Source organism: Xenopus tropicalis, chromosome 6 (genome assembly GCF_000004195.4).
Source record: "Xenopus tropicalis strain Nigerian chromosome 6, UCB_Xtro_10.0, whole genome shotgun sequence".
NCBI lineage: Eukaryota > Metazoa > Chordata > Amphibia > Anura > Pipidae > Xenopus > Xenopus tropicalis.
The window spans coordinates 113,217,603-113,230,257 of NC_030682.2; the positions used below are offsets into that span (position 1 = coordinate 113,217,603).

General features: G+C 38.6%; 1 protein-coding gene across 1 annotated transcript in view; it reads right to left on the minus strand.

Moving 5' to 3' along the window:
* prkdc (protein kinase, DNA-activated, catalytic subunit) overlaps window positions 1-12,655 on the minus strand; it is an 83,603-nt gene that overhangs the window by 63,019 nt on the left and 7,929 nt on the right. Inside the window, exons 8-14 of the mRNA XM_012965293.3 lie at window positions 11,392-11,447; window positions 11,276-11,306; window positions 10,331-10,488; window positions 9,171-9,317; window positions 7,783-7,947; window positions 6,687-6,855; window positions 1,620-1,669 (exon numbers count right to left, since the gene is read on the minus strand). Coding sequence (XP_012820747.2) covers window positions 1,620-1,669; window positions 6,687-6,855; window positions 7,783-7,947; window positions 9,171-9,317; window positions 10,331-10,488; window positions 11,276-11,306; window positions 11,392-11,447 — 776 coding nt within the window. The remainder of the gene's footprint in view (window positions 1-1,619; window positions 1,670-6,686; window positions 6,856-7,782; window positions 7,948-9,170; window positions 9,318-10,330; window positions 10,489-11,275; window positions 11,307-11,391; window positions 11,448-12,655) is intronic.

Sequence of the window (12,655 nt, forward strand, 5' to 3'; positions counted from 1 at the left end):
TAGAACACCTTTACACCCCAAGTCAAAAGACATCCCTATTTCAGGACATAACTAAAATTAAAAAAAGTTATTTAGGCTTTAGAACTTTAATGAGTCCTAATCAATAAAATATTTGAAGGGCATAGCCCTGTATTAAGCTCCTGAGTGCTGTTGCTATCTGTCTGTTTGGAAGTTGTGGGGAGGGTGCCGATCCCTCTGAGCACTGTGCACCGAGCGGTGAGTGGTTTTGGAGAGCGGAGGGAGTGCGGGTGAAGGTTCATTTTGCATCCTAATCAAATACTGCAAGGTCCAAAAATGTATGCCCACCAAGGTTCGAAAACACATTTTTACTAAATGTTTTTATGTATTTGTATTTTTAATTATAGTGAATACATTATTCGAGGCACTCTTATACTACCTCTGGAAATAGTAGCTGCGACCTTATATAACATATACAAGTATGGGACCTGTTATCCAGAATGCTTGGGACCTAGGGATTTCCGGATAAGGACTATTTTCATAATTTGGATCTCCATACCTTAAGTCCTATTAACGTTAATTAAACCCAATAGGATTATTTTGCTTCCAATAAGGATTAATTATATCTTAGTTGGGATCAAGCACAAGGCACTGTTTTATTATTACAGAGAAAAAAGAAAATATGTTTTAAAAATTTGAATTATTTGATAAAATTAGAATGTCTATGTGAAATTAACTTCCCATAATTCTGAGGTTTCAAGATAACGGATCCCACACCTGTACTATTTAATTTAGATGTATTTCCCTTCTTAAAGGGGTTGTCCACATTTGAGTTAACTTTTAGTATAATGTAGAGAATAATATTCTGAGACAATTTGCAACTGGTCTACATTTTTGTATGATTTATGGTTTTGTAACAACTTCACATTATGTTTATAGGAGAGGACCTATACAGAGCAATTAATTTTGGCTGCTGAGGTCAATGACCCCCTTTTGAAAGTTGGAAAGAGTCAGAAAAAGAAGGCAAATAATTTAAAAACTATATAAAATAAATAATAAAGACCAGTTGAAAATTTGCTTAGAATTGGCCATTCTATAACATACTACAAGTTAACTGAAAGGTGACCCACCCCTTTAACTGTTTTTTTGTGATCAGTATACGTGCAATTAAATAAGGAGGGATAAGGGTGTTAAAAGAAGAAATAGCCAGATGTTTTGAACAGTGGTATGTCTGAAACCATAAATGACCTGTAATAATTTAATAAGACAAATACAAAGAGAAAATAGTATGGATATTTAGCTCTTTAAAAAAAAAACTGGAAAAGCTAAAATTCCATACAATTTTCTTTTTGTATTTGTACACATTTGGGCCAATTCAGATGTCCCTACACTAAGGCATTTCATATGTGAGAACTTCCAATCTGTTCTGCATATGCACTTAAGTTCAGAATTTAAGCTACACACTCCAGCCAACTGAAAGGAAACCCATTTTTTATCAGTATTTTAAATAAAATACAGGGATGCTTCAGTAAATCAATTCAACACTTCCCAGAATTTAGAGAGCCAGTGCTAGGAGACTTAGTAAAGCAAAAAGCAGAGAGTCAAGTGTTAAGCTGAGTATAAAAACTGTATGTGAAACTATATTTAAATGAATTACTTACCTGTGCAATATCTATTGGCTTGGAGCAAACTCTTATTAATCCTTGATGTACTGAAATACAGCATTAAAAATACATGGTGGTCAACCTTTTAAATTTGTATTTCAAAAAGAAAAACCACACTAAAAGCTTACATACATATGAAGCCAGGCCTGGAATGGCAATCTGTGGATTCTGGCAAATGCCAGAGGGGCTGCTGTAAGATGCCACAGGGGCTGTTTGGGCCTCCTCTGTGTAGTTGACATGCCAGGGCTGATATTAAATCCCAGTCCAGGCCTGACGACATTTAATAGAATAGTGTAGCATTCTTAAAGGTTTCAGTATGTAAAATGTAAGATGTAAAACGGTTTATTTTAAAAACAGTTTGCAATTTTTAACACCTGGCAGTAACTGTAAAGTCATCAGTGACTTTAATGCCAGACTTGATAAAGAACAGAGGAGAGCCCCAACAGAAAGATAAGCAAACGATACTAAATAATACAAATCTAGCCTTACCATTAGTAAAGTATATGACTGGCCCAGATCATTACCCCTACCAAACAGATAGCCATAGAGAAGTTATAACTGTGACCTGACACAAAGCTTACCCAATCCAATAACCTTTGTTATTTCTATGGAAAATAATGTTGCATTTAAAATCATGTGTTATATAGCCCTGGGGCCCCCAATCTGAAGGTCAAAAAGCAGCACACAAATTTACTAGGGATGCACCAAATCCAGGATTTGCTTTGGGATTTGGCCAAGATTCTGCCTTTTTCAGCGAATCCTTAAAATCATGTGATTGTCACATAAACACGGAAGATTACATTTTTTAATCTCCTCCGTATCTTAATTTGCATATGCAAATTAGGATTCAGTTTAATATTCAGCCGAATCTTTAATGAAGGATTCCGGGTTCGGCCAAATCTCAAAATAGTGGTTTCGGTCCCCGCAATTTACCACAGTGGCACTATGATTTTGTTAAATAATATTTAAAAGTATTTATAGCAGCATATGTAGAGTACTGGGAACACAACACAGGATCAGCACCACAGGGCATAGTCTGGGATGCTTTAAAAGCAAACATATAAGGCCTTCTCACCACATCAATTTTGCAGGCCAGGAGAGAGGCTAGGCAACTAGTTACTAAAGCAGAGCAACACCTCGCAGAGACCCAACATAACCACTTTACAAACCCATCATCAGACACATATGAGGAAGTGAGAAGAGCAGAGGCTGCCCTTGCCAGGGAATCCACAGCAGTGGCTAAAAAAGCCCTTCTATACAACACACAACGCATATTTGACAAAGGGGACAAGAACAGCAAAACACTAGCAATATTAGCTAAACAGCAACAAGCCTCCACAGCTGTACCACGCATCCAAACTGTCAGAGGGGAAGTGGTCTACGACCCTCACTTGATAGCAGAAACATTTGCCTCCTATTACCAAAACCTGTATAGCGCCACCGCTACCTATACATCCCCACAGTTACACCAATACTTAGACTCAATACCCATACCCAAACTGGGCCCCTCTGAGAGAGCCTGGCTAAATGCTCCCATCACACCCGAGGAGATCACAGGGGCAATACAATCTCTTCCCTCTAACAAAACACCGGGGCTAGACGGACTGCCCCCAGATTGGTATAAATCCATAAATGATCTAGTGTCACCCCACCTATTAAACACATTCCAGGCCGCCCGGGACTCCGGCTCCCTGCCACCATCATTTGCAGAAGCACTGATAGTTGTAATCCCCAAAGCCGGCCGAGATCCCACTCTCTGTAGCTCATACTGCCCGATATCGCTAATCAACACAGATGCAAAAATACTAGCAAAGGTGTTAGCCACCAGGCTCACCCAAACTATACAAGACCTAATTCACCCTGACCAATCAGGCTTTATGCCGGGTAGGGCGACGGACTTCAACCTCCGTCGACTATTTACAAACCTCCAAATTACACATAGCAACAGCGGAACCAGGGCAGTGGCCTCACTCGACTCAGAAAAGGCCTTTGATTCGGTGGAGTGGGACTACTTGTGGGAGGTACTGCGGAGATTTGGTTTGGGGAAACAATTCATTAAATGGCTGAAGCTACTTTATAAGAACCCTGTAGCTAGGGTCCGGGTAAACAACATTACCTCCCCTCACTTCCCTCTACACAGAGGAACTAGGCAGGGGTGCCCCCTTTCCCCCATTCTTTTTGCCCTTGCTATTGAGCCCCTAGCCATCATAATACGCAACAATCCAGGTATCAAGGGACTCAACCTTGCTAATATAACAGAAAAGGTGTCGCTCTTTGCGGACGACATCTTAATATACTTAGCCGACCCAGCAAGTTCACTGTCCACTCTATTAGAGGTCATTCAGAACTTTGGCATATACTCGGGACTGAAAGTCAACTGGGAAAAATTCCAACTTTACCACATTGACCCAACCCCAGAAGCACAGGTCGCCCTAAACACACCCCTGAAGGTGGTTACATCATTTAAGTATCTGGGGATACAAATACATGCAGACCCCAAGACATATATGCAACTCAATCTAGACCCTTTAATGACCTCACTCTCTCTGGCACTCAAGAATTGGGAGAAATTACCACTCTCACTGTGGGGTCGAGTAAATATTGTTAAAATGATATACTTACCAAAATTTCTCTACGTATTTCACAACTCCCCCTTTACAATCCCCCGCTCTCTATTTAAGAAACTCAACAAGATAATCAACCCATTTATATGGGCAAACAAGGTGCCTCGTATCTCTTGGGAAAGGTTAACATCCCCCATAGACAAAGGTGGTCTGGGGTTCCCTCACTTCTACTTCTACTACCTGGCCTCACAAATATACTATTTACATTGGTGTCTCTCACCCAACCCATACAACCCCAACATGCAACTGCAAGCCTCTATCCTCCACTCAATTGAAGGGTTGGGCTCATACCCCTATAGGAAAATATCAGACATGGCTACCCTTCCTCATACACTGAAGACCCCACACCAAACATGGGCTGCTGCACTTAAAATCTTGGGCCATCCTCTGCCATTCCCCTCATCGCACCTTCCCCTTTGGAAAAACTCTTTCCTCCCGCATCTCTATGACTTACCCGATGTTGAATACTGGGCCCGCATGGGCTTTAAAAAACTTGATGACCTCCTCCCTGAGAACATGTTCCCAAACTTTCAGACTCTACAAGAAGGGAGACCTAACCAACGAATACAGCTGTACAGGTACCTCCAATTACGACACGCATTCCAAGCCCAATTCCACTCCCTCTCTCCCATTAAGGTAACTACCTCTCTTGAGGATACATTATACTCCCCTTCACCCCAAAAACTCCTATCCAATTTATACAAAAACATAATGGTAAGTCGACCAGCACCATTTGCTCATGCCCACTAACTTTGGGTGCAAGCAATCCCTGACCTACAAGAGGACCAATGGGAGGAAGCCACAGATACAGCCTATGAATACCTAATCTCAATTAAGGACAGACTCATCCAATACAAATCCCTACACCAAATCTATATAACCCCTTTGAAGTTACTGAGAATGGGTAAAAGGCAGGATGATCTCTGCCCCCGATGCAACACCTCTGGGGCTAACTTCATACATATGATCTGGTTGTGTCCCCCCATAAACAGATTTTGGAGGGAGGTAACGAGCACCATGGCCCAGGAAATAGGCACCCCTCAGATAGTGAACCCAGTGGTCTGTCTACTAGGGGTCATTGATGATATCCTCTTCACCAATGCAGCTAGAATCAGATTTCGCACTCTTATGTTTTATGCTAAAAAGACAGTGATTATGCATTGGATGGGCAACAACCTACCCACAGTGAACTTTTGGAGACAACTAATAGACAATGCCCTGCCGCTCATAAAGTTCACGTACGAAACAAGAGGAGCAGCAGACAAATTTGAGAAAATATGGGGCGTTTGGTGCAACATGGACCCTGGGGCTCAGTGATGCCAATGGAACCCACAACCAACCTGCTAACTCACCCTCTAGACAAACAATCTGCCCTTAATCCTTAAAGGGATACTGACACCAAAAATCATAATGCTTTTTAAACCTCTCATTGCTATATTATTGTATTAGCTTTCTTATTTCAGTGTAAAACTACTTGGCTATTACACTTATATTTCCTGTACTATCCCCTATTTAACTGCCTGAGGGCGCCGCCATGTTTGTGCTGCAAAAGTCGGTTGGTGTTTAAAGCAATACTTTTTTCTGTCAAATATCTACAGGTCGCAAAATTGACCTCTTACAGCAAAGAGTTAAAGGCTGTGGTTTCTCAGAGCAGCGTGCAGGACATTGTTCTGGGCTGTGTCCGGCATTAAAGTATGTGGGAGCGGGGAGACAACACAGGTCGCACAGGCACGAGCAGATTATAAACAGCATGATTAATAGACAGCAAACTCACAGTTCAGATGTGAGGAGAAACAGGTCACTTTTTTATGTAATGCACGGACTGCCTAGAAGTAAGGGGGAAAAAAAAGCAGGTCCTGCCTATGTCATGTGATGTCAGTGAAGAGATAGATAACAAACAGGGAAAGAAGTGGCAGTCGGGCTGTAAAACAGTCGGGATCAATCTTCAAGGTACTGGCAAAAGCAAAAGTTTAAACAAAAAATGGTCAGCATGACCTATAGCTAACTTTTGATGCACATTATTATTTTGAAAAGACATTTTTTGTGTCAGTATCACTAAAGCCAGAACGCACAACCACTGCCTAACTGTAACCTAAGGTATAGCAACATTAATGTGTTTATTTGTTCTTATTTATTTTCCTTTTTGATTTTATTTTTGCTTTTGTTGATGGAAAAACAATAAAATTTTACCTTTAAAAAAAAAAGTATTTATAACCCCACGCTGATAGAATATTGACTAACCTACCTTCATTAACTTCAGTTTTTGAACGTTTGTATGTATGCATAACTTTATTTATCAAGCATTATGGTACACTTAGGGAGAACAAGCATAATTATGAACAGTAAATAAGTAACACACTTAGCAATAAGTAAACTGATACAGCACAGGAAAGATAACAGTTTGTTAAAAGTAATTATAAGGTAAAACAAAAACACATACCCACAGTACTAATTAAACTCCAAAGGACAGGTCCTTTTCCTGCCAACGACAAAAAAACCTTCAGAACTGACTTGGAGCAAGAGTATTGCATTTTCAGGCTGTACTGTGGAAAGCTGTCTATTTGCAGAACTAGCAGACGCTCAAGGATAGGTGTGTACACTTCTGGGATCTGTTGGGGAAAGACAAATTATTTGATCTCATCTTGCTTCTATTGGGGGTCGCTGAATCAGGGATCCCAAACCTTTATTTACTAGTGAGCCACACTCACATGTAAAAAGTGTGCCACACAAGCATGAAAAGAGTTCTTTGTGCATACAAAATAAGGGCTGTAATTGGCTATTTGGTAGCTCCATGTGGACTACTAGTAAAACTACAGTTTTACTTCTGCTCTGCATGGAGTAAAATTGTGTCTCTGTGCTTCCAAAACTTGCCTCCAAGCCAGAAATATGGGCACCTACTTTGTGTCTCTTTAAGCAACATCAAAGGGGGTGGTGAGCAACAAGTTACTAGTTGGGGATCACTGTGAATTTTAAAAATGCATATACAGGTATAGGACCTGTTATCCAGAATGCTCGCGACCTGGGGCTTTCCGGATAAGTGATCTTTCTTTAATTTGGATCTGCATACCTTAAGTCTACTAAAAAATCATTTAAACGTCATTTAAACGCAATAAGATTATTTATCCTCCAATAACGATTAATTATATCTTAGTTGGGATCAAGTAAAAGGTTCTGTTTCATTATTACAGAAAAAAAGGAAGTCATTTTTAAAAATTTAGAATGATTTGCTTATAATGGAGTCTATGGGAGATAGCCTTTCTGTAATTCGGAACTATCTGGATAACGGGTTTCCGGATAAGGGATCCTATACCTGTACTGGGACAATAGCAATATAAAGTGAGGCATGTTTTCTAAAATGTATCAGTTTAGCTATGCTTTTTTATTTTAATATTCTGAGTAAAATATAAAAGGCGATAGCAAAGCACTGTTTTCCAGCATGAGAAAACATTCATTTTTTTTGTCATACATGGAAGTAGTAGTATTTGCTATACTGTACTATACAAAGGTAAGAAAAACATGACTTTCTTTTAACTTACCGAATCCATATGAAGTATTACACTTGCTACAGACTGCAGGAAGTTGGGTAACTGGTACACATTGTCCTCTTCTGTATCTGCTTCTGTTAAATACATCTGTTTGCAGCGCTGTATAAGCTCTATATACATTAAATCCACATCTTTTGCATTTACAGCTTTGCAGGGCTTCAACAAAAAAGGAAAACATGCTTTAAATTTAACTTTGCTTGAAACATACTTTAATTTACAAAAATACAAGTAACGCATTTGCAGATGATATCAGGCTGCTCCATTTTCTAAAGAACATATTCTATTGTACACTCAAGGAATGGCAGGAACCTGCTAGCGCCATAAGCTCAGTACAGGTATGGGAGCTGTTATCCAGAATGCTCAGGACCTGGTGTTTTCCGGATAAGGGATCTTTCCGTAATTTGGATCTCCATAACTTAAGTCTGCTAAAAATAATTTACCGTATATACTCGAATATAAGCCGAGTTTTTCAGCCCCCAAAATGTGCTGCAAAAGACGGCCTCGGCTTATACTCGAGTATATACAGCAGCACCAGCCCCCGTGGACGGACGGGTCACGAGCCGGCGGGCACGCTGGGAGTATATACGGCAGCAGCCCCCGTGACTGGACGGGTCCCCCCTTCTTCTGCTGCCGTATATAGTCACGAGTAAATACGGGCACGCTGGGAGTGTATACCGCAGCAGCACCCCCCTCCCCCGTGACCAGACGGGTCCCCTCCTTCTGCTGCCGTATATACTCCCAAGTAAATACGGCAGCAGCAGCCTGTGGACTGACAAGTCCCGTGCCGGCCGGCTGGCGTGCTTTAAGTAATTAAGTAATTAAGTTTTTCCAGTTTTCTTAGGTAAAATTAGGTACCTCGGCTTATATTCGGATCGGCTTATACTCGAGTATATACGGTAAATATTGAATACACTTAATAGGCTTGTTTAGCCTTCAATAAGGAATAATTATATCTTAGTTGGGATCAAGTATGGGAGATGGCCTTTCCGGAATTCGGAACTTTCTGAATAACAGGTTTCCGGATAAGGGATCCCATACCTGTATATAAAATATGGCATTACTAGCCATATTCATTTTTAGGGTTTAGTTCTCTTTTAATATATAAGAAAAAGGGCATATAATATTATGAAAAAAGGCATTCACACAATTAATAAAAAATAACTATAATAATAAATAAAGCAGTACTAAGTGCCTTATTACTAATTTTACTTTATACTTCATAATTCAAGTATTTTAACAACCATCTGTTTTAAAAATCATATCTGGAGTAAGTATGTATAAGTATTCCTACTAGTTACATATTTCCACTGCAACTGTAAATCATGAATTAAATGGAATCAATCAATGAAAAGAAAATAAACAATTATAATGAAGTATACCGCTGCAAAAAGTCCATATCCTCGAATTGCAATGGACAGTTCTTTATTGCTGCAATCCATTTTTCTAATGACCTTGTAAAACTGCTCCATGAAGAACTGCAGCTTATTTTTATGTGCCTCAGCGTTGTTTGCAACAAGATGAGCTATCTAAGAACACAGAATGGGTTCAATTAGAGCAGTGTATATTTCAGCCACAACAAATGGATAATAATTAGTCTGTATAAATTGCTAGAAAAAAAAGCATGCTATGAATTAAGGCCTGCTACAATCACAAAAAACTATGCACACTATGCTCCCTTTTAAATTTTAAAAATCGAGTACCTTATTTCCCCCTTCTAATTTCCCAGTAGCAGCTCAATAAGTCAGCATGCTGACCTGTTACAATTCAATACATAGGACTTTAGGTCCTACATCTGTCAGCGAGGAAACGTTACAATTGCAAAATACCCCCACCACTAAAAGGATTGGCTATTGCCAACAAGTATGTTTTCAACGGATTTGTAGTTCTCGAAAATAATACACTGCCCATTTTTAGTGGCAATCTTGCAGGTTAGTCATATTCAGTTTTCAATGTGGGGTTATATTAAGCATTTTGAGAGTAATATGCAATGGTAAAAGATGTAAGGAGTATAACGCTAACAGAATACTTAAGTTAAAGACAAGATTTCCTTATAAAATGACATTATTTTGGCTGCCTGGTGCAGGCCATACTGCTCCAATTGAAAATACAAATAGGCACAATTATAAACTTATAATAGCATAAAATTAATCGGCAATGAAATAAACCACACCTGGCCACAGTATACTTTATAAAAATCATACATATTAATAAAGCTGTTAAAATACTTATGTGCGTGCATGCATGCATGCATGCTGAGAAGATTATAAAAATGTGATGCAAAACTGTGTTGGCTTGAAAAAAATGTATCTAGCTAAAAAATAACAAATAAATGCACTACTTTATAAAAACTAGCATTAGCTCTTTATCATGGATGGTATTAACTCACATTCCAGTACACCTACTCAGCTTTATTAATGTAATTTATTTTACATAACAATTTACACCATGTTTCTGCCATATTTCATTTATAAATATGTCCCAAAGTGTGTCCTCGAAGTAATATGTAGTGAGAAAACATGAGAGACAACCTCTTTAATACCTGTTTAAGAAAAGAGTCGAGGGCTGCAAATGCAAGTTTCTTTATCTCGCCATTTGTGTGGCCACACCACTTGGAGATTACTTCAAAAAGGGATTGATAGTTATCCATAAGGTAGTTGCTAAACTGAGAGGCGTGTAAGGCAAGCAGGTTTAAGCCAGCTGCAATAAATACATCAAATTGTTAAAAAAAATAACCATACAGATTAGTAAGCATCTTTAGTATCAAAAGAGCATGACTATTAAGCTTAGGCATTACATAGATAAACTGTGGTTGGTAGCCATGTCTGGCCACTAGAAATCCTTTATCCTGGAGTATGTGCAGTTAAAGTAAGGACCAATTAAGTGATCATTGATCTAGAGATTTAGGAAAAGTATATCAAGCATTTTGTTAACAAGTTGGGCATACAGCGAGGGTATGAAGGGTCCTTTCCAATATGATTCAGGAGGGAAGGAAAGACTTTGCAGAGGCGTAGTTTATAAATATATTTAATATTTATTAAAATAATTATTATAAATATATTTCATTCTCCTGGCAGTGACAGATGGGGTGCTTTGTCACCCAGAAGCTACAAAAGACCCAAAATAGAATGTATAGATGTACCAAGATTACTGTAGAGCCCTTGGGAAGGCAGGTGGGATATAAAACTCCTATGAATCCCCGCATCCTGCCCAAGGTCCTCCAGTTGCACAGCTATATACTACATACTGTGAATAGCAAAGTAGTATATTGTATATAAAATAACATTTGTTTTTAGAATGTAGAATTTGTTTTGTCTTACAAATATGCCTTTAGAAATAACATTTTAGGAAAAAAGTTTATAAATTCATTCATTTCAAAATTATTTTTAAAAGGATGCAAATGTGACTATATATGTAATTTCCTGTGGAGTATAAAATCTATTAATACAATATGTGTAATTTAATATACAAGGTAGAATTCGCTCACCTAAAGGAACTGCATACCTTTTCATCTCAACCTGTAAGAAATGTTTACCACAAAGTGAGTTTACCTGTAATATTTGATTTCATTATTATGGAAGTTATGAAAAAAATAAAAGTTACCTGTGGGCTTATTGCTTTTACTGTGTAATCAAATATTTCTTTAGAGGTTTTAGGATCTAGGGAATAAATATTTTAATAAAAAATTTGTTAAAACTGCAGTACTTAAAAAAAACACAGGCTTTCTTAAAAAAAGAAAATTAAGGCTTTCTTAAGTTTACAAAAAACAAATCTGTTATTTGGCTCTTTAGTTTGGCTATTTAAATTGTCAGGAAAACTGCCATGCTACTTTAAAGGAGAAGGAAAGGTAAAAATCACTGGGGTGCCAAATGTTAGTCCTGCTTAAGTTTATGTTATTTCTCTCTCTTCTCTCTTAGTTTTCTTACTAAAGGATTAAGTGTAATCACTTAAAAATAGGCAGTATTTATTGATTTTAAAAACTACACAAAGTTGTTAAAAGTTATGAACAGTTAGGGGCTGATTTACTAATCCACGAATCCGAATGGGAAAAATTCAGATTGGAAACGAACATTTTGCAACTTTTTCGTATTTTTTTGTGATTTTTTTCGACTTGCGCGAAATGTCGCGACTTTTTCATAGCCGTTACGATTTGCTCGTATATTGTCACAACTTTTTCGTATTGAGCGTAAACGGCGGGCAAAACTTTCAGACTTTGCATGATTTTGGAAGCCTCCCATAGGACTCAATGGCACTCTGCAGCTCCAACCTGGCCCAAGGAAAGTCTCCCATAGGGCTCAATGGCACTCTGCAGCACCAACCTGGCCCAAGGAAAGTCTCCCATAGGGCTCAATGGCACTCTGCAGCTCCAACCTGGCCCAAGGAAAGTCACGATACTGAAGCTTGAATGAATCCGAAACTTTCGTACTCGGCGCGATGGCTACGAAAAAGTCGCGACAATCCGCGCAAGTCGTAATGCTACGAAAAAGTTGCGACAATTTACAGAAAAATCGTAAAATACTGATCATTAAGAAAAAAACGCATTCGGGTGCTTTTCGGACGTTCGTGGATTAGTAAATGTGCCCCTAAGTCTATAATACTAACACTGTTGGCAACTTGAGTGACCTGCTCTGCTGTTTTGGCATCACATGAATTAAAAGCATTCCACTGATCACCTTATCCACTGTTCTTTATAAACAAGAAAGAGAAAGAGACAACGCTATACCAACATAGACTTTTATTAAAGTGATGCTAATTTATTGTAAGCTCTTTGGAGCAGGGACCTAATCCTGTGTCTTGAAATCACCTAAGCACTTAAACCTATATACGTACATCTATTTTTATGTAACCAACCATTCTTAGGTATCCA